Genomic DNA, 20,578 nt, shown 5'->3' with positions numbered 1-20,578 from the left:
ATGATTGTAACAGTTGAAGAAGTAAACTACGCAAAACAAAAGTAAAAAAATGGTATTGATGATGTTGATGATTGTAACAGCCAAAGAATAAAAACTAGAATTGATCATCGCGCGCCGGTGCTCGTGCGCTACGAGATGATTGGGGGTATTCGAGCCGTCTGAAGAAGATCCAAAAGCAGAGCAACACCAAACGAAAAAGCAAGGGGCAAGCAGCCAAAACAGTCAACGAAGCCGGTCGGAAAAGCAATGCCCGAGCGTAGAAGAAAGCAGAAAAGAGAAGGGGAAAGGTGCAAGTCGTGTTCGTGGTCGTCGTTGTCGTTGTCGTTGTTGTCGTCGTTGTCGTTGTCGCAGGCCCGTCTAGTACTTGAGCCCGCCCTGCCCGCGGAGCACGGCCGCGTTCGTCGTCCACATGGGGTTCTCCTCAGGCCGGCGCTCCCTGAGGTTGTTGCCGAAGCCGACGGTGGACATGCGGGAGTCGCCCAGCACGGCGACGCAGCCGCCTCTGTTGTTGCGCGGCGCCTCGGCCAGCAGCCTGTCGACCTCACGGCGGTACTCCTCCATCTCGGCCGCGCGCCTGGCCGCCTCCTCGGCCTCGAGCGGCGTCTGCGGCTCGACCCAGCGCCCCGACGTGCCGGCCAGGTTGCGGAGTTTCGATTTCGATTTGCGGGCTCCGCCGGCGCCGCCGCGGCCCCGCGAGATCTTGCCGCTGTTGCGCGCGGACTTGGACGTGGCTGACTTGTCGATGCGGTTCAGCCTGGCCCGCGTGTTGGCCATGGGGTTGTTGCCGGCGCGGGCGATGGCGCCTGTCGTGATTTTGGCGGAGCGCGCCAGCGCGGCCTCGCGACGCGCCTCCTTGGCGTCTTGGACGACGGCCTTGGGGGGCGGCGGCTCGTTGAAAAGGTCGTCGAACTTGTCCTCGTCCGACGGCTCGTTGAAGAGGTAGTCGAACTCGTCGTCCGACGGGGAGGGTTGGCGGGCGGCGACAGGCGACGGAGAGCGCGTGGCCGGCGGAGAAGAGGGAGTGGCGGCGGCGGACTTGGACTTGGGCTTGGGCTTTGGCCGCATCAAGGGGTTGACCACGCGGACGTTCTTGGTCACGAGCGGGTTCCCTGGGAGCTTCGTGTCCCTGGTTTCAACGGGGATGGTCCAGGAGGTGTCCCTGCGGACGTCGGCGGGGGGCTGGCGGGACGGGGCCGGAGATGGCGAGGCCGGAGGAGAAGAGGCGGGAGACAGGGAGAACGAGCACGCCGGAGAAGGAGGGGCGGCGGCAGTGGTGCTGGTGCTGGTGCTCTCCTTGGAACCGGCAGAGCTCGGCGGCTTGCGAGGCTTGATGGTGCCGCGGGCCAGGTACTCATCGAAGGTGATCTTCCTGTTGACAGGAGCGCGGGGGCCCGAGGAGGAGGCAGGGGAGCGAGAGGACTTGGTGGCAGCCATGGTGGTGGTGGCGGTGGCGGTGGTGTTGCTCTCCTTGGTAACGGCAGAGCCCGCCTTGCGAACCTTGGGCTTGATGGGGCCGCGGGCACAATACTGACCAAAGGTGATCTTCCTAACGACAGGAGCGCCGGCAGCCGAAGCCGAAGGGGAAGAAGAAGGGGAGGTCCTGATGCAAGGCATACTGGCGTAATGGTAATGAGTAAGTGGAAGAGAGGAAGATGTTTGTTGGAGCTCGTGAAGTCTGTCGCGGGCAGCGGCGAGGAGGTAGAGTAGGCAAAAGTTGGCTGAAAGAGCAGCGGCGGCGACAGTGTGGGAGCGGAAGATGTGTATGAAGTGGATGAAAGGGGAGAGGGTCTCGCAGGCAGGGAGAGAAAGCTTTATACCTTTCTGCGGGCGCGACTATTTCACTTTCAACCGGGCGCACATTTTGCATCTGTCGGGAGGCTCGCAAAGTGAGTCTGAGAGTGTGAACTCCACACGTTGCGAGCGCCAAGTTCACTTTCACTTTCAACCGGCCCAACACTCGACATCTCGTGGTAGGCTTGTGAAGTGAACCAGTTGGGAAAGCAGGCGTTGCTGTGAAGATTACGTTTCACAAGTCGCAAAAGCGGTACGGTACGATAGAGCCACAATTCGCAGAGCCAGATTCAGCGGTTCGGCATGTGCAATGAATGGACAGGTAAGAATATCGGATTGCATTGACCAACCGCTTGCTCTCTGGAAAAAGGGACCATTTGGTCCGACCAACGCCTGCCCCTGACTACCGTTACAACACTTCCATCCCAACACGTCAAAGCCCATGCCAGCGACCCAAAGCACCACACGCCCTTCAAACAGTAGAGCTCGGCGGCTTTTTCGAGATCCTCACCGCGACGCCGCGCTCCCACTGTAGGGAGTATTAGAAGGAGGCTTGGCCAACGGGGGCGAAGGCGTCCCGCTCGAGGAAGACGAAGAGCAGGAGCACGAACAACTGCTGCTCCAGCTGCTGGAGCCACTGGAGCAGGGCGAAGGAAGCGGAGGCGGAGGCGGAGCGAGATTGCGGGTGCGGCACACAGGACAGGAGCCATGTTTCGCCAACGCTGTACCGGGGACGCCTTTTCGTTGAGAGCCAGAGGCACCGCTTGACTGATGTCAACCACGAGTTAGCCGTTACCATGGTCCGGAGGAAAGAGCGGGGTGGGAGGGCAACATACCGAAGATTCTTCGACAATGGTTGACAGTGAGGAGGTTTGGTTTAGGGATGGAGTCCTGACGACCGAATTTCCCGAGGGCTGACGGACGAGAGCGCGAGGGGTACCATGATCATTCATTGGCAGTGAAAAGGATCTAGCGGGCGTTGAGGGGAGTGCAGTTCTGGATGGAGTCCCGACGATCGAATTTCTCGAGGCCCGACGGACGATAGCTTGAGAGGCACCATGGTCACCAGGTGGCAGCGAAAAGGATCCAGCGGGCGTCGAGGGGGGTACAGTTAGGTATGGAGTCCCGATGATCGAATTTCTCGAGGCCCGACGGACGATGGCGCGAGAGGCACCACGGTCCTCCGTCGGCAGCAAAGAACATCCAGTGACCGTCGAGGGGGGGCGTTGGATTAGGGATGGAGTCCCGACGATCGTATTTCTCGAGGCCCGACGGACGACTGCGCGAGAGGCACCATGGTCATCCGTTGGCGGCGTAGAGCATCCAGTGGGCGTCGAGGGAGGTACAGTTAGGTACGGAGTCCAGACGTTCGTCCTTCCCCAAGTCCGAGGGACGACTGCGCGAGAGGCACCATGGTCATCCGTTGACGGCGTAGAGCATCCAGAGACCGTCGACGAAGGATAGCACAGTGAGAGTTGGTTACAGGACGGGCTCAATAGCGGGGAGGACGACGAACAGCTTTCCGAAACAACACAACAAGGAGGGCTCGATGATATTGCAGAACAAGGCGGGCTCGGCGAAGACGACGGGGGGGACGAGGAGAAGCTTTCTGGAACAACACAAGAAGGAGATCTCGATGATTGTGCAGAACAGGGAGGACTCGGTGACAGCGAAGACGATGAAAAGCTTTCCGAAATACCACTAGAAGGAGAGCTCGATGATGATTCTGCAGCACAGGACGGCGAGCTCGGCGAAGCGCCCTGCGTCGACGGACCGTCCGCGGTAAGCACAATGGCCCTTCTCGGGGTCGGATGGCTGTTGTCGATGTAGGTATCATACACGGTCCACTCCGTCTTCTCCCGATGTTCCAGATCCACGATGAAATATTCCGAGGGGCCGAAATCATGGCGGACGACACCTTGAATGGTCGTTTGTACACGAAGCTCTTTTTGCCTCTGGGTACGTCTGTTGTCCTTCTCCAGGTCGCGGAAGAACTTTGTTTCGTCGCGGCGGTTGTATTCCTGGAGTGGGCTCGTCAGCGACTGATTCCTCAATGTACGTTGTAGTCGCCATCGCAAACAGCGTAGCTCGTTTACCTTCATGCTTACGATCTGCTCACAGTCACGGACGTATCCATAGAGCTGAGTCCTCGCCTCGGCCATGCGGCCGTGAGAAGCAAGCTGCTTTTTATCCATCCCCTTTGTGCTGTCTTTCCATTTTTGTTTGGCCTTCTTGCGGCGCGGCAGGTCGACGAAGAGGTAATTAGCAAGACAACAGCCCTTGAGCAAAAGGAACATGAGGATAGGGACCGATAGAAGCGAAAATAGAAAGAGCAGCGGGCCTTTTCTAGTTGAGGGCCCCTTTTCAAATCCCAGCTCCCCCCAAGGAGTACAAGCAGGAGGTGGAGGCGGTATGTAGAACTTGGCGGAAGTAGCGGGTGGCAAAGAGCCCACGGGAGAAATAGCAGTGGCGTTCTCTATCGGAAAGTGTCCGACAGGAGGCCATGGTACGCGCCGAGGATGGAGCACGGCATCCACATGGACCTCTACACGGGTCTGGGCACAGTATCGCAAGCATTGGCGGGCTTGGGTAGTCCAGAAGGCCATCAGTTTCTTCTCCAAATACTTGTGACTGAGAGACGCACCGAGGATTCAGGGCCTTGATAGTCTACACCATGCGCGGCGGCTCCGGCTCTCCCGCTTCGCGCTCTTTCCGACATCGTGGCTCCTCCTCGGTCAGCGGCCGCTCGAAGTGTCGCTCCAAACATCCTCGTCTGTATCCGACCACTGCGCTGGTGACGAGAAAGGCGAAAGCCAAACAGATTAAAACGATCTGAAAGCGATCAGCTATTGTTGTCGGTTGAATCTCGAGTAAGCAACTTTAGTCCAGGTCGGGTAGCTCATGTTCGCTAGTCGACTTGACAGCACGCGTACGAAGAGGAGCTTCCGCTCAGCCAGTAGTGGCGGCACAAACGATCGAGAGTGGCAAGACGGATGGAACAGATTGAGTTGTGAGATTTGGGGAGCAGACGGCAGTGAGGCAGATAGCGACAGCGCTTTGGCCTGGCGACAGTTTAGGAAAGAACGAATGCTAGTCGTCGAAACAGAAAGAAAAAGGAAAACACCGTGAAGATCAAATCTGCTCGTAACCTAGGAAACCCGTGATGCTTGCAAGTCGTAAAAGGCCCGGAGAAGTCGTGACCATCATCTCAAAAATAGCAAACGCCATTACAGTAACCCGCATAGCAAGGACGAGACGTTGGTGGCAGAGCCTAAAAGTCGCCGCCACCAAAGTCATCTCCACCACCACCAAAGTCATTGTCTTGGCCATCCTCGTATCCTTGGTCGTAAGCATGGTCTTCGTGATCGTCAATGGCATCCGCGAGCAGCATGCCACCTAGCAAACCACCGCCCACACCGAGCGCCGCAGCACCACCAGCACCCATACCTCCAGACTTGTGCGGTCGCTGCTGGGCGTACTGCTGCTGAGGATAGCCGCCCTGCCCGTAGTAGCCCTGCTGTGGCGCATAGCCGTACTGGCCTTGCGGCGCGCCGCCATAGTAGTTTTGTTGGGTAGGATAGCCGCCGCCGTAGTGTGGTTGCTGCTGGTGGTGGCCACTGCTGCCGCTCGCCTTGCCTAGAAGCTTTCCAAGAAATCCGCCCTTCTTGCCCTTTTCTTCCGGGCGAGGCGGCAGCTCGGATTGTCCGTATGGAGATGGCTGTCCATAGCCACCCTGTGCGCCAGGCGCTCCGTAGTAGCCGTCAGACGCTCCGCGGTTAGCGGCGGGAGTGCCGTTGCCACTGCCGCCACCGCGCGCTCTCGCATCCTCTTCCGCTTGCAGTTGGCGGGCGAGCCTCTCATCCTCGCTAATGTCCGGATGGCTGCTCGAAGCGCCGGGACCCCAGGGGTTGTTGCTGCCGAGGCCCGACTTTTCAGACGGCGCTGGTTTGGCATCGCCGGACGAGTAGGAAGGGGGCGGGCCGTCCGGCTCCGCCGCATCGGGTGGAGAGTAGATGGGCTCGGTGGGTTTGTTCCATTGCGACCTTTTGGTGTAGATGTTGACGTAGAACCACTCTTTGTACTGGTCGCTCCATTGCGCTTTCCAACCCTCGGGTACTTTGGGAGGAGGCGGGCCCTGTGAGCAAGTTAGACCATGTCGAGGACGGGAAGTTGGAGCTGCGGGGTATATGGACGTACCGGAGGCGGGGCGAAGTCTGCCATTGATAAAAGAATCGATGTCGAGTGCGCGGGTGAATTGGATGGTGTCGCGGGACAGGATCTGAAAGGGATAGCGACGGAGGAGGGAGGGTCGGAATGTAGGCGAGGATTTATGAGCAAAGGACTCGACACGGGAGGATGCAGGCAGACGGCGTTGATGACGAAGGGCACCGGGGCAGCAGGTCAGGTCAGTTGTGGCGGAGTGGCAGTGCAGCTGTGGCATTGACTCCGTCGCGCCGCGGACCAGCCTTCAGTTTTGCCCACAGCCTTTGTTCACGTTTTTTGGTCAACATCGAGCCAGCCAAAAACATGATTCCGATTCCCCGGCTGCTCTCTAACCTGACCAACGCCGCGCTCGAAATGTCCATCTGATCCTGTACAATACATACCAAGGAGGGCAAAGGATAACCGCAAACGCCGTCATCATGGCCTATTGAGCCTCGAATTTGGGAGTATTTCCCTCCCCCCATGGCCACCTCGGATTGACCACCCAGCTGACAATGTCGTCCGCGTTGCTGCCTCTTGAGGAGCCCCGATCACGAAGCTTCCTCCACCTCTGAACGACAACGCGACGCCCTCCTCGCGGGAATATCAAGAGGTCGGCGCCCGCGCCTCCGTTGCCAGTCCAGACGCAATTCTCAAGTTGTCCGTAGGCCACGTTCCGCATGGCTATCGTTGTAGGGCTGTCGTCGTCCTCCCATAGCACCCGATATCCGCGGTCGCCGGGGTAGAAGATGCGCACTTCCAAAAAGTCGATGGGAGCTTTGGCATCCTCCAGCATGGTGGTTCGCGCAATCTTGGCCAGTGCTCTGTTCGCGGCGCGGTAGACGGAATCGGTGTTGTCGTAGCGCTGTCGCCAGCGACTCGAGTGATCGTGGTTGTGCTTGGATGCGCGGTAGTATACCCCGCTAATGTGGATGCTTCGGGCGACGTGTACGAGGTCTGGGCATTGCGACTCGAAGACGGCGAGACCGTGTGGGTAGCTGAGGTAGAGGCCGTACTTGCGCGCCTGTGCTTGCTGCGTGTGGAGGTGCCATTTCAACTCGCGGTTTACTTGTCGGTTGGTCAATCGCAATGCCAACGGCGAAGCGAAGGGCAAGCGTCCTCCTACTTTGTGGGCAGAGGTACGCGCCTTTTTGTTGGGAGACTGGAAGAGGAAAATGTCGTCGTCGTCAGCACCGGCATGAGGGACCTCGAGAACTGGCTGAAGCAGCCTGGGCTGGTAGCAGGGCGCGACAATGGGCAGCTGCTTGGGCGGAAGCCCGTCGACAGCCGCCTGGCCAGACTCGGAGTCGGGATCGCTCGCGTATCCGCTGTCGCCGTCGCCAAAGACGCCCAAGCCGATGCCCGTGTCGGAGGCAGAGGCTATGGTAATGTCCTTCTGGTCAAAGAGCGCATAGTCGTATATGAGGAGCCGCAGCTCGAGAGGAAGGTCGAAGAAGAGGCATGGTATGTTGGAGGTAGGCATGTTGGCGAGTAGGAGGATTCTTGAAAAGTAGAGGCCCAAGGTGAAGTCCAAGGCCAGTGCCAGTGAATCCATCAATGACTGGCTTCGGTGGAGGGCGAGACAACTGAGCAAAGGGTTGCGGTTGGGAGAGGGACGCGGCTTCCAGTCCAGAGTCCAGACTGAACGGTGCGGAGAAGCGCCGCCGCGCGCCAGCGGCAGCCCAGCGCTAACGCCATGACGCACATGGCCCCTGCCGGTACGCCGCACCTCGCTCACCTCAGGTGAGTTCGGTTTACAGCACGCGAGCGTGTTTCGATAAACAGTACCTTTGAGAGACCTTGATGCAACAGACTACCTGAAATGCCTGGATTCGACGTCTGTGGCCTCATCCCTCTCCCTACTGCAAGGAACTCGCACATCCAGCTGCCACCGACTCGCGGCATGCCCATTACAATCCCCATTTGGCGGGACTAAGGCTCGAGATGTTTGCGCTCTTCGCCTTGCCATCCCACACAATCTCGGACACCAACTTGCCTGTCCCCGGTCCGTTCTGGATGCCCCAACATGTGTGGCCAGCTGCCATCACGACCCCTCTTATGCTCGAGAGCTCGCCGATGATGGGTCCTCCAGAGCCGCGACTCACGTTGGGCAGATAGCAAGCTTGTTTGGCCACTATCTCACCGTCCTGGAGCTCGTCGCTGATGGTCGAGACGTAGTCTATCACGTCTTGACAGCGCTGCTCGTCCACTTCCACCTCGTCCGACGTCTTGGGCAAGGGGACTAGCCTGTCTCCGTCGCCGCAGGCGTAGACCTCCTGGCCAGGGCGAGCGTAGATTTCAGGTGCAACCGTCTCAGACACTGCCCCTCGCCATCCACCCTTGCTGCTGCCGTTGCTCGACGGAAGCTCGATGCTGGTGAAGAGGGCGTAGTTCGAGACGGGGCGCGTGGGCTTAATGACCACGCTGTGGGCGCGCGTGGCCGAGATGGGGGCCTTTGGAAACACATTGCGCGTCCACGGCCCGGCAGAGATGACGACTTTGTCTGCCGGTATCGTCTGGGTCTCTCCGCCGTCCTTGGGTGCGTACGAGACCGCCTCAACATTGTCACCAGATGTCTTGATGTCCGTCACACTGCCGTAGACGACCCTGACGCCCTTTTCCTCCGCCAGCTTGGCCATGCTGGTGGTAAATTGGTATGGATGCACTTGGGCCGTGTCATCTGGGTCGCCCATGGCATCGTATGATCGGACGCCCTCCGGAACGACCCAATCCAAGTCCTTGGGCACGCCGGCCGCGCGCAACTGACCGAGCGCCTCCTTCGTCCGCTTCTGCAAGCTGACGCTGTCGCCGCTCCTCTCCGTGGTCGGCGCGCCCTTGCCTTTGTCAACAGGACGTCCCTTCATCTCAATCTGTCCGCAGTGCACGCCGCGGTAGCCCCACCGCTCAGCGCCATTGTGCTTGTCGGCCAATTCCTTGTGCAGTCGGAACGAGAGCGGCACGATGCAAGACGGGTACGCCCAAAGGCCGAGCAGTCCTCCAGCTTTCCCGCTTGCGCCGCCGGCAATCTGTGACGCTTCAAGGAGTGTGATGGTCGTGTTGGCGGGGTCGTATGCGGGATGGTGGGAGAGGAAATATGCGCTCGTGCTGCCGATAATGCCACCGCCGATGATGACAATGTTCTTGGGAGGCGAGTCGATGGCCATTTTGACGCGTTGAAGGGGACGCAAGAGAGCCACGCTGGAGAAACAAATCGACAAGTGTGAGTATCGAGAGTGCGGGACAGATGCAGAGGGTGGCGTTTGGTTGGCGGCGATGCGACGCGGTGGCCGGCGACATTTCTACCAGGGTCCCTTCTCACTGACGTCATCCCATAACCTCCGTCATCCAAACGACATCCCCACGCATGTCCTATTACCCAGACATGACAATTGAAACTCGAAACGCAGTGAAGCTTCCGCGAGCGACACACGCGAGACAACAAGGAAAATCGAGTGTTGACCAACAAAACCACTCGCAGGAAAAGAGCATGGAAAGAACCACATCAACAAACTCTACCCCGTCCTTCGACACTCCCATTCAATTACCTCTCGGTATTATTCAATCCATCGATTCTACTCAGTTTGACGGTGTTATGTCCCAGAAACCCCACATTCCAACTAATATTCAACCCTGTGCTCGGCTGTCCTGTCCAACGCCTTCAAATGAGTCTCTCGAAATTTCCCATGCACTTGGCCAGAACTACATTCGAGCCATCCATCTATGTCATGCGAGAGTTCACATTCTCCTCCCCGTCATCATATGCAGACGAGGCAGCCTGAGTGCTGTCGTTTGACAGCCGAGCTCGTGGGTCTTTAGCCTCAAAACCATTTACTTCCTCTTTGATGACGGAGTCGTCATTGGGGCTTGGATGACCGTCTGTCTGTGTTTCGTTGCTGTTTTCTCCAGCATTCGAAGCGGGCCCCTCTCCACTCTTTTGAGTCTGGCCAAGGGCTTCGATTTCACCGCCACTCACGATATGAGGGGGAGGAGACTCCTCAATCTTTGGCAGGGTCGCATACTCCTCATCATCTGTGAGGTCGGCTGGGGAAAAGTCAGCCAGATGCAATAATGGAGCTGGAACCCATTTCCGACTCACCGGGATTCCATGGAGTAAGTCGCTGCTGCGGTGGGTCGGCCTGTGGCACGTTTTCTCGAGTTCTCGTTCGCCTGCGAGTTTTTGGAACGTTTTCTTGAGCCTTCTTTTTTCTGCGTGTCCTGGGTGCAGCCGAGCTCGTCCCCGAAACCACTGAATCGAGAGCCGTTGTTGACTCGACGGACCCCGATGGAGTTGGCTGCTGCTGCTGCTGCTGAGGGCCAGCCTGTGGAACGTCTGCTTGAGTTGTCGTTCTCCTGAATGTCCTGGATGTAGCAAAGCTCAGCTCGGAAACCCATAAATCGGGAAATTCGCTCGACGGGGCTAATTCTGCGAAATTGTGTCAGTCTCATCAGCGTTCCATGGGGCCGGGGCTCACGCTACCCGAATGAAAATGGGAGACTAAATGGATGGAGAAATGAAACGCGTCGTTGAACCATGCGACCCCACAATCCTGCAAGAAATCCGGTCTAGTATGAATGTCAGCACGGCATACTCAAAGACAGTATATTTCAACTTACATTTCCTCGGCTATCACTTGAAAGGGAGTGTACAGCACCTTTGACGGATCCGCGATTTTTCGACACGACACCTCGAATTCGAGAACTATTTGGAAGGTCTGGTCCGAACGGGATGCCTGGTATTGCGCCTGGCAATTCGAACCGTTCCAGTTGCACTCCTGCCAGACCCTGGAGCTCAGTATTGTTTGCAACCAAATAGACCTCCGGCTCTATATCTCCAACCTGCACTTGGATCCTCAGCCAGTCCCATTTGCCGGAGCAAAAGGCTGCGGACGCCCTCACACGCATGCTGCACATCTTCTCGTCTTCTGCGGCGAGCATTCTGCAACTTTGATCGGGCCAGCAAGGGTCGGTATACAAAGTTTCTCGTTCGTCGTTGGTGTTGGTCGAGGCGCTCTCGAGCCAGACGTTGATTTCGTTGTAGTGTGCCATGGTTGTTGGAGAGAAAAGGGATTCTCGCACGTCGGGTCGTGCGATGCAAGTGTTGCTTACACGCAAAGGGCTTGACGCCGCCTTTCGCGATTCTGGTGCTGCGGCGGACCAACCTTCGTGTCAGGCTCAAGAAGTAAATGAGTCACTTTCCAGGTAAGTGTTCGAATGTTCGACGCACGTGTGGTCGAGTCGAAGTCAGGGGCACGGCCAAAATCCAGAATTGGCTTCCGCCTGCAGTCACCCAGCTTTGACGCGGTACCCAGAGCTCAGAAAGTGTGCTTCAAACCCAAGGCCGTCGAGAGGTGCTCCTAGTTCTGGTACCGCGCAGTTTGAGCCCCACGGTATTCCTGGCTGCGTTGGCGGTGGCTTGTAGCTCCGACTCTGCTCTGATGCGCCGTAAGTTGTCCCTCGCTCATGCAAGGGATTTCGTAGGTTCATGTATATGCCTTGACGATTTTGGTGTCAGAGGAGCCGAGCCGCTTCCATGGGCGAGGGTTGCTCGAAACCTGTCGAAGTGACTGTTGTGGACTGCACGTGCGCTGGTGCGCTTACGCGCAAGTCGACTCGGATACGTAGTTGCTTCGGCCAGTACATGTAGCTTGAAAGAGTGGAAGGTTGTCTGAGGAAAAGAGAAGATCAATTTGTTTTATAGCCTCCGTGCGCGCCAGAATACTGCTGATGTGCCAGAACCACACTGATGCGCTGTCTACCTGTCGACCAGGTGACTGCGTACGACTTCTGGCGGCTCATCGACGCCCTTAAAACGCTAAAATCAGCTCCGAGTCAAAAAGGAGAAATTCGGCTTGTCAATTCTTCTTCCGGAGTCTTTTGAGTCGTAACTTCAACGCCACCTCCCGCTTCTCGAGCCCGATCCCACGCAGCATCAGCTGCACATCTTCTTCATCCATGTCTTCCAAGTCACCTCCAATCTCTGGATTCGTGGTTCCCTGGGTTCGATTGCGCTCTTGTTTCCCGGAGTTGTCGTCGATTCCCTGATCGATGATTGACGACTCGTCATCCAGATCAATGACCACAAAATCATTACTCCGAGCGGCTTCCTCGGTCGTTTGCATCGCCCACCCTATCCAGAATTTCCTTTGCACAATCCATAAATGTTATGACGAGAGAGTTCACCTTCCCTTCCGGAGCTTCATCAGACGCAGCTTGAGTGCTATCTCTTGATGGCTGAGCTCCACATCTTTCAATCTCAACATTACCTCCTCTTCATCCATGTCGTCAATGTTGGTGATTTTGGCAGCGAGGTCTCCTTTTGGTGCCAAGGAACAGTTTGACTGGGTTTGGCTCGAGTCACCACCGCTTTCTCCATTTTTGGAAGTGGATTGCTCTCCGCTCTGTTCGCTCCGACTGGGAGTTTCGTTTTCGCCGTTCGTAATTCTGGGAGGAGGTTCTTCGATCTTGGCAAGATTTGAGTACTCTTCGTCTTCGGTGAGATCACCTGGCGCAAATTGAGTTTGGTCAGGTTGAAGAGCTTGAGTGCGCATCGAGCTTTCATTTACAGTCAACAGTACGGAAAAGAATCAGGATTGGGTCCAGTTTGCACACTTGTCAGCTGGCAGTTGATCTCCAGGGCTCCGAGTCTGACTTTCAGAGCCAGATCATGTGTATGAGGGCGCAAAAGTTGAGAACTGGTCGCAATCGGTCGATTGAATGTCGCAGGCTCAAGCCAACGGGCTCGAAGTGCAGGTCAACAGGAGGATATGGGTCAAGTCAACGAATAGCTTTCGGAAAGAGCACGCAGTCTGTACGCGTGGAGAGAGAAAGGATTGCGCCTCGAGGATAGACAGAATGGATGTTGTTGTGGGCGTGCACGGTAAGGTAAGGTAGGAGCCCGGATGTATCGTCTACGAAGGCTCCACTCGAGGTGACTGCCGACTTTCCGCCAGCGGCCCACCCGCACTCAACCAGACACCAACACCACCAACTCCCGAAGGAAAGAAAGGAAAGAAAAAGAAGCGCCCATCAACTTCTCTTCTTGAGTCTTTTGAGCCGTAGCTTGAGCGACACCTCTTCCCGTTTGAGCTCGGTTTCTAGCAATTTCAATCGCAATTCCTCCTCGTCCATGTCTTTGAATGCGGCGACGGACTCGGTGGTCTGGTCCTTTGGCTCTTGGCCAGATTGCAGCGCGGAGGCCTGCGAGATGGGGCGGTCTTCTATACAGACGGGGTTTTCGCGGTCTCGCCCTGGCGCTGTTTTGCCTTCGTCCGGAATACCACCTTTACCTTGATCAATCGAAATCACTTTCTCGCCACTGGAGATCGGTGCGGGTTCTTGCTTGAGTGTGGAAAGCGGGGTGCAGAATTCGTCGTCGTCTGTGAGATCATCTGACAAAAGCTCTCGTCAGGAAGAGTCCTGTTCCTTCAACGCTCCGAGGGTTACTTACTGGGATCTAAAGTAGTGAGAGAAGGCTGCGGAGGATCAGCCTGCGGGACGTCTCCTGAAGCACGCTCAACTTCGTTGAGTTCCTTGCGCGACTTGAGTCGTTTTCGTCTCGGAGGGTCGAGTTTTTTGATGCCTCCGGAAGCATGCTTGCGTGTCTTGGGCTTCTTGTTTTTTTTGGGGGGAAGCTTTCTGGGCCGAGCCGAGTCGCTGCCCTCCTCACCACTTGACTCCGTCGGTGGAGTCCAGTCACTCTCATCGGTTCGAAATGTTGGTCTCATTGAATTGATGCGCTCTGCCTCCTGATGTTATTATAGTAGCTTTGTAGGCAAGGACCCGGCTCATTACTCTGAGTCTTGTAATAGAGGGTCAATTGGTATGGCTCGTCGAAGTTCTTTTCCCACTCTTCGACTGATCGACGGACAGAATCATTGTTGCATTCCGCCTGGACGCAAGGTCTATTTTGTGGTCAAATTATGGAGCGAAAACTGATGCGTTTTCCCATACTTCACGTGAGGTAAGTTCCCAAATCCAGCGAGAGCCCGAGCTCTGATATCTCCACGATCTCCACAGATATTGGAGCAGTTTCTTTGGGCTTCTGTCAATCTTTGAAAAATGATATTGATTCTGCCGTGGGGTGAGAGTGTTGGAAAACCTAATGACATTTCAGCTTCTGGGGAGGATAGTTAGCTTTTTCTTGTCGCAGAACGAGGAATTTGCTTGTGTGATTGTACCAAAAACTGCAACAAACGTCGTTGTTACCTAAAAGATGTAGGTTAGTTCAGATGTTCCGAAAGAGTAACAATGTTTCCACCCATGTGTGTGACTTTTTAATATCGTAGAGAAAGCTCCTTGCAGTTGGTAGACTGGTTAACCAAATTCCCAGTCCCCATTAATTTAGATCTTCAAACACAGCCAGTCCTAGTCTCCGAATTGGAATCCATCACCAATTTTTACCACAAGCCGGTAGTTTGATCCATCTTCAACCTTAACACTACAAGCCTTCATCTGGTCGGCCCGACAGAAACTGTATCTCTTAATATTATCTTCAAGTGTAGGAGTCGTTTTCTGGGGGACGATTCTCTGCATGTAGGCTATTATGCCGTCACCGTGCTTTATGGTCTCGAGATCTGTGTCATCCGACATCAGGTTGCGTTTCGGTACGCAGCACACAACGTGGCTGATTGCGTATCAACCGCACCGCGATTTGCCTCTTGCAAGTCTTGTCCAATGGGGCAATCGAGAGCTGATCTGAGCTCCGTTGTCGCGGACTTTCGATAGGAACGTGGAGGTCGACTCAGAGGCGGGTCCGCCGGATTTAGTGAACGCTCAATGTCGCGGAAAGAGCAGTACCAGATTGGAGAGGATTTAGTTCAACAAGACAATCCAAAGGTTCAGCTCTTTAGTGACAAGATACTGTAATGCAATGGAATACTTTAGACGCAGCGATGGGCGTAAAGGCAGGATGGAAATGTGGGCGGAGAAAAGGGAAAACGTTGTCGTGAATAAGACTTTCAACTGCATTCAATGCTCAAGTAAGTCAAGGTTCAGTAGTGCCGTGCCGTTAAACGCGGCAACGAATCATGGACTCTCCTAGAGCCTCAGGAAGCGGCATGTCAATTTAGTCTACTTACACTTTCAATCTCGCAGCCCTGTTCCGTTGCCTCTGCAATCTATCAGCGAATTATCAGGCCTGCTTTATTCCTTTTAATCTAGATCCTAGTCGCGCCCCAGTTTAATAGAATAATTAGAAAGAAGAAAAGTACCACTAGTTTTACTAGAGCTATTAGAAAGTAGCTTAAAGTGCAGCCCTAAGCCCTTTTTTAAATACACGGAATTAATTTAAGTAGAGAATAAAATAAAGAGAAAGTTTCTTAAGCTAATTATAAAACTACTAGAATTAGCATGCGCGACATGTCTATCCCTTTAAGGTTTTAATTTTACTAATTTACTAGTCTATAGCTTAGGCTCTATATATTTATTATTATCTATAGTCTCTTAGTATAAATTTAATTGCTCTAATTTCTACGCACCTATTAATCTATTAAATCGATTAAGTACTCTATCTAGATTATTAGAAGGGCCTATAACTTTTAGGTTTAAATAATTAACCTTAGCTCTTTTATTTACTTAATTTCTAGTTTAGGTACTATTAGCCGCTATCCTATAATTTTATTAAGGCGGATTAGCTATCTAGGTATTATTACTATTATTATTAACTAAACCTTATACTAGATTAGTAGTATCCTTAATATAAAATATTTTATCTAATATACTTAGCCCTAGCTCTAGTTTAAAATTATTAGGATTCTAGATCTAGTTTTATCTATTCTCTTTTAATATAGCTTAAGTTAGCTAAAATACTTCTAAGAGTAGGAAGTAAAACTACCTTTTTAAGAATTATAGCTAACTATATTTCTCTAGGTCTATCTACTCTAAAATTAATAATAAAGGGGAAGTAGGGTATCTATTTACTCTACTAACTAGTATTAACTTTCTTAGTATTATTAGAGTTATTAGTAATTCTATATAATTGCCTTTATAGATTTATAGTATTATATAATATTATATTATATAATATAATTAGTACCTTATATAATATAATATCTATATAATTAATTAGCTATATAGATTATACTTATTACCTTTATTAGCTAGGCTATAGTATTAAGGTTTTTAGTAAGGCTTTACTTATCTACTTACTCTACTATTATAAATATTATCTTATTTATATATTATATATACCTCTCTTATACCTTCTACTTCTAAAATCTCTATTTCTTATCCTTATCCTTATCCTTAAGCCTTATACCTACTATACTACTCTAATATATATATATATATATGCCTTAGCTACTTATCTACTTATTACTACTAATACTAATTTTATCACGATAGGCATACACGCGCCTATATAAGTACTAGAACTAGTATAGATAAACCTGGTATTATATAGTAGGTAAGTACTAGGGCTAGTATAGATAAACCTAGTATTATATAGTTATAGGAAGCACGAGCCTTACCTTAGGTAGCAGCCTGCTATAGCTTAGGCTAAAACCCGCAGGCTAGTACTAGCTACTATAGGCTGGCACCAGCTACTATAGCCCTAGATAGATACTATATAATAGCCTATTAATACCTTACCTTTATAACTTACCTAATAATAACCAAGGACCCTTATATAAAGGATAAGAGGTAGAATAGTATAAAGGAAGGACTAGGAAATATATAGGTAGTAAGTATCTTTTATATTTTATTCTTTTAACTTATTAGATTTAATTAAGATATATATATATTCTCTAGTAGTTTGCCTTTAGCCCTTACCTATATAACGAGAAATCTATAAGTTATAATAGATATAAAAGATTATTCTAAGTTTTAGCTCTATCCTACTTCTTTACCTATAAAGGTATTATAATATTTAACCTAAGTAATATTATATATAGCTATAGTCTTATATAAGACTACTTATTACTTTTCTCTAGTAAACCTAAGTTATCTTTATTAGGCGCATCGGTGTTATCTAAGGACTAAGGAGTATTAAGTATATATTAACTATAGAAGTCTTTAGTTAAGGCTATAGAGTAGTATATAAATATTTAGAAGGCGTCCTATCTATAACCTACTTAAGGAATATTCTAAGTAGAAGACTATAAAGATAGTATAGCTAAGAATAAAGCTAATACATCTAGTACTACTAAAGATATTAGTACTAGTTAATTAACTTAATAAGATTCATATAAAGAGACTAAAGATTTATATAATACTAGACTTTTATTAAATAATAATAAGAGAGGACCTACCCCTATTCTCCTATATAATTTCTACTTAGTCCTAGTAGTAGAGGTAAAAGAACGTACCTAAGACCTAGGGTTAACTTATATAATTTAAGCTCTAGTTATAGAGGTATTTATAAAGGTACCGCGCTTAGATATTAATTAATTTAAATCTAAGATTGCATCCTTAAATAAGTCTTAAGTACAGCAGCAACTAAACTATATATAAAGGTAAAACTAGGCTCTTAAGTAAATACTCTTAAACTATACTAATAGACTTAAGGAAGTTCTAAGGGAAGGATATATTAGGCCCTCTTTATTAGCTTAGTACCTAAGACCTATTACCCTCTCTTAAGATCCTTCTACTAGTAGAGTTATAAGGACTCTTAGACCTCCTCCTAACTATATAAGGGAAACTACTACTAAAACCTCTACTTTATCTTTAAGTAGTAAGAAATACTAAAGTAGTAAGGTTCCTAATCCTCCTCTTCTTACTAATAGAGAAGACCCCTTATATAAATACTAGACCCTCCTTATATAAAATAAAATTAAATAAAACCACAATCACTTTACTAAAGATATAGTAGAGGAGACTAAATAGAATATTATAGGTTATATTATTTCCTATATTAGTAGAGAAGTCTTATATTACCTAACTCCTTTCCTTACTTCTTATATAAAGGCTAATAAAGTCACTCTAGATAAGGATATCTTTAAATTTCTAGATAACCTCCTTTAGAGTCTATATAAATATAAGGATATAAAGAAGTAGTTACGCTCTCTTATATACTATATCCCTATAGACCTTTAGAAGTTTTAATTAAACTTTATATAATTAGCCTTAGATGTAGATCTTCCCTAGGAATAGTAGAAAGAGGACTTTTATAATATAATAGATCCTCTCCTTTAAACCTATATAGTTACTATAGAGTAAGATAGAGATATTAACTTTTATAAGTACCTCTAATAAGCCTACCCTATTACTTAAAGTCTTAGTAACTACTATTCTAACTATAGAAAACTAATACTTATATTATATAAGGAATAAGTAAAGAAGAGATAATAAGAATAAGTAAAGATAACTATCTTAAGTAGTATAAGTACTTTATCTTCTAGTTATACCTAGGTATAATCTATATCTAGGGCTCCCTCATATAATATAACCTATAAAGGTAAAGTAGAAGTCTATATAGAGATTAGACTATATAATTACTATAGCTAGTTTAGCTATTTATAGAGATAATGCCTATAACTAGAGATAAAGGTAATAGAGTTAGTTAAAGAAGAAAGTACTAAAGATATCTATATAAATAAAGGAGATTAGTCTTTATTAGAAAATAATAAGACCTAGATAAAGTCTCCTACTATAGGTCTAAACTTAGAGTAATACATATTAAGGGTTCTTATATAAATCTTAGTTACTTTATTAGAGGTATACCCTTTACTATATAAACCTTAATTATATCTAATAGCCGCGCCTTAGAAATTCGTGCCCTAGCTAATACTAGTACTAGTAGTATAAGTTTTATTTACCCTAAGCTACTACTAACTCTCCAGTCTATAGGTGCTATAAAAAAGAGAATAATAGGTAAAGGGCTTAATATTACTAGGTTTAACTAATATATAAATAAGAAAGTTAATTTTTACTTTTATCTTTAACTCTACTTCTAGGATTAAATAGTTTCTACTTATACTTTTATTTATAATATTAGCCGTAATAATATAATTCTTAGGTAATAGTTTTTTAACCAGCATGATATTCTTCTAGACTATAAATAATATAAACTAGTCTAGAGATAGCTACTAGTTAACTAATCCTTTTAGCATCTTTTATACCTACTAAAAGTCTCTATGTAAAGTAATAAACTGCAGAAAGAATATTAAGTAGATATAGACTATAGAGATAAAAACTTTAGTAAATACCTTCTTCCCTTAGTATAGGTTATTAAGGGAATTAAATTTTAAACTTAAGATACTTTTAAGCTTTCTATCTATAAAATACAAGTTACGCTAATAGAGATCTATACTATTAACCTTATATAAGTTTAAGCGGCTCTTAAAGATAAAGAAACTAAGGAATTATTAGCTTCTAAGCTACTAGCTACTTATAAGGAATTTTAAGATGTATTTTCTAAAATAGAGTCTAATAAGCTACTACTATATTATATAGGAGTTAATTATAAAATATCTCTTATATATAATAGTCTACTAGAGCTTCTACCTAGCCCTCTCTATAGAATATCTCTAGAGCAGCTTAAGGCTATAAAAGAGTATATTATTAAGAATATTTAGAAAGGCTTTATTATAGAGAGCTTTACTACCTATACTTCTCCTATTCTTATAGTAAAAAAGCCTAGTAGGGGATAGAGATTCTATATAGACTACTAATAGCTTAATAAATAAACTACTAAGGATTTACACCCCCTCCCTCTTATTATAGAGTTACTTCAGCACATTAGAAAGGGCAAGATTTATACTAAGCTTAATATTTAATAAGCTTTCTACTGCATCTATCTTACTAAGGATTCTAAAGATAAAACCACTTTCTATATAAGATATAGGTTATTTAAATACCGTGTCTTACCTTTTAGATTAAGTAATAGACTAGTAGCCTTTTAACGTTTTATTAACCAGGTTCTCTTTAAGTATTTAGACGATTTTATTATAGCTTTTATAGATGACATGCTTATTTTCTCTCCTTTTCTCTAGGGCTAATTAATCAACGCGCCATATATCTCTATACTACTAGATGGCATCGCGCACTCTTTATTTCCTTACTTCATCGCGAGTTACAATTCTACACGCCCTGCAAGTCGCGCGCGCAATACCGACGCAGCCTGACATGCTAGAGTCCGCGACGCTGTCGCCCGTCAATACACACTCATACGAAGAGCAGACCGACGTGTTCCATCTCGCGGCCATTCTGGCGCAAAAGATCATGAAGAACCATGCTTTCCAGGACGGCAACAAGCGAACAGCTCTCATAGCGGCCGACATCTTCCTTCAGATGAATGGGTTTCGACTTGAAGTGACAGAGCCACCACGCGCGGGCGAGGACTACCCGCTTACGACTGCGCATGTGAGGACCGCGACCAACCAAATGGGCGTCGAGGAGCTCGCAGCGTTCTACAAATCGGTCGCGAAAAGTATCGAAACATCAACCCCCGGCACCGAGAAGCCAATGAGATGACAAGCAGCGTCGGCGACGTCGAGACTGCAACACGCACGCTGTAGACTGCGAGTGCCGGTGCTTTTTATCCGCCGCAAAGGAAAGCAGGGCAGGATTCACAAACTTGTCGCAGATCGCCTTGCGACGTCAACAGATGCAACAATCGAAACACGTTCGGATCCTCTGTTGGAAACGG

The 20,578-nt window shown here is 49.2% G+C and overlaps 8 protein-coding genes across 8 annotated transcripts; 1 reads left to right on the top strand and 7 right to left on the bottom strand.

Annotated features, from left to right (window-relative positions):
- Positions 1-175: 175 nt before the first annotated feature.
- Positions 176-2,095, bottom strand: J3D65DRAFT_299948 (uncharacterized protein). The gene has a single exon (XM_066795191.1). It carries the CDS (start codon positions 1,612-1,614, stop codon positions 358-360), a length of 1,257 nt encoding a protein of 418 aa, XP_066657114.1. The 5' UTR covers positions 1,615-2,095; the 3' UTR covers positions 176-357.
- A 3-nt stretch (positions 2,096-2,098) lies between these two features.
- Positions 2,099-4,459, bottom strand: J3D65DRAFT_620001 (uncharacterized protein). Its single transcript, XM_066799812.1, has 3 exons — positions 3,888-4,459; positions 2,628-3,812; positions 2,099-2,559 (listed from the first exon to the last, which is right to left on the bottom strand). Exons 1-3 carry the CDS (start codon positions 4,395-4,397, stop codon positions 2,299-2,301), a joined length of 1,956 nt encoding a protein of 651 aa, XP_066657113.1. The 5' UTR covers positions 4,398-4,459; the 3' UTR covers positions 2,099-2,298.
- Positions 4,460-5,062: 603 nt separating this feature from the next.
- On the bottom strand, positions 5,063-6,012 carry J3D65DRAFT_601871 (uncharacterized protein; the record flags this gene model as incomplete). Its single annotated transcript, XM_066798064.1, has 2 exons — positions 5,063-5,926; positions 5,989-6,012. 2 exons carry the CDS (start codon positions 6,010-6,012, stop codon positions 5,063-5,065), a joined length of 888 nt encoding a protein of 295 aa, XP_066657112.1.
- Positions 6,013-6,132: 120 nt separating this feature from the next.
- On the bottom strand, positions 6,133-7,780 carry J3D65DRAFT_619995 (uncharacterized protein). The gene has a single exon (XM_066799811.1). The coding sequence runs from the start codon at positions 7,547-7,549 to the stop codon at positions 6,440-6,442; it is 1,110 nt and encodes a 369-aa protein (XP_066657111.1). The 5' UTR covers positions 7,550-7,780; the 3' UTR covers positions 6,133-6,439.
- J3D65DRAFT_619994 (FAD dependent oxidoreductase-like protein) lies at positions 7,781-9,248 on the bottom strand. The gene has a single exon (XM_066799810.1). The coding sequence runs from the start codon at positions 9,156-9,158 to the stop codon at positions 7,905-7,907; it is 1,254 nt and encodes a 417-aa protein (XP_066657110.1). The 5' UTR covers positions 9,159-9,248; the 3' UTR covers positions 7,781-7,904.
- Positions 9,249-9,749: 501 nt separating this feature from the next.
- Positions 9,750-11,040, bottom strand: J3D65DRAFT_666516 (uncharacterized protein; the record flags this gene model as incomplete). Its single annotated transcript, XM_066802933.1, has 6 exons — positions 9,750-9,776; positions 9,827-10,035; positions 10,091-10,417; positions 10,472-10,557; positions 10,609-10,766; positions 10,831-11,040. 6 exons carry the CDS (start codon positions 11,038-11,040, stop codon positions 9,750-9,752), a joined length of 1,017 nt encoding a protein of 338 aa, XP_066657109.1.
- A 1,980-nt stretch (positions 11,041-13,020) lies between these two features.
- J3D65DRAFT_657397 (uncharacterized protein) lies at positions 13,021-13,718 on the bottom strand (the record flags this gene model as incomplete). The annotated part of the gene is made up of 2 exons (XM_066802516.1): positions 13,021-13,382; positions 13,442-13,718. 2 exons carry the CDS (start codon positions 13,716-13,718, stop codon positions 13,021-13,023), a joined length of 639 nt encoding a protein of 212 aa, XP_066657108.1.
- A 6,244-nt stretch (positions 13,719-19,962) lies between these two features.
- Positions 19,963-20,403, top strand: J3D65DRAFT_666514 (DOC family protein; the record flags this gene model as incomplete). Its single annotated transcript, XM_066802932.1, has 1 exon — positions 19,963-20,403. The coding sequence occupies one exon, from the start codon at positions 19,963-19,965 to the stop codon at positions 20,401-20,403; it is 441 nt and encodes a 146-aa protein (XP_066657107.1).
- Between the last annotated feature and the right edge of the window lie 175 nt (positions 20,404-20,578).

Source organism: Phyllosticta citribraziliensis (genome assembly GCF_038025025.1).
Source record: "Phyllosticta citribraziliensis strain CPC 17464 chromosome Unknown J3D65scaffold_4, whole genome shotgun sequence".
In the NCBI taxonomy this organism is placed as follows: domain Eukaryota; kingdom Fungi; phylum Ascomycota; class Dothideomycetes; order Botryosphaeriales; family Phyllostictaceae; genus Phyllosticta; species Phyllosticta citribraziliensis.
Note: the sequence above shows the minus strand (reverse complement) of the source record. Positions and strands in the feature narration are given on the sequence as shown.

What these genes read in the sequence shown, in the direction of transcription:
- J3D65DRAFT_620001 (XM_066799812.1), bottom strand. Translation starts at nt 4,397, where the DNA reads ATGGCCTTCTGGACTACCCAAGCCCGCCAATGCTTGCGATACTGTGCC. An exon ending in AGCAGATCGTAAGCATGAAG is followed by an intron (nt 3,813 to 3,887) that starts GTAAACGAGCTA and finishes AGCCCACTCCAG; the next exon opens with GAATACAACCGCCGCGACGA. An exon ending in CCATTGTCGAAGAATCTTCG is followed by an intron (nt 2,560 to 2,627) that starts GTATGTTGCCCT and finishes GGTTGACATCAG; the next exon opens with TCAAGCGGTGCCTCTGGCTC.
- J3D65DRAFT_299948 (XM_066795191.1), bottom strand. Translation starts at nt 1,614, where the DNA reads ATGCCTTGCATCAGGACCTCCCCTTCTTCTTCCCCTTCGGCTTCGGCT.
- J3D65DRAFT_619994 (XM_066799810.1), bottom strand. Translation starts at nt 9,158, where the DNA reads ATGGCCATCGACTCGCCTCCCAAGAACATTGTCATCATCGGCGGTGGC.
- J3D65DRAFT_619995 (XM_066799811.1), bottom strand. Translation starts at nt 7,549, where the DNA reads ATGGATTCACTGGCACTGGCCTTGGACTTCACCTTGGGCCTCTACTTT.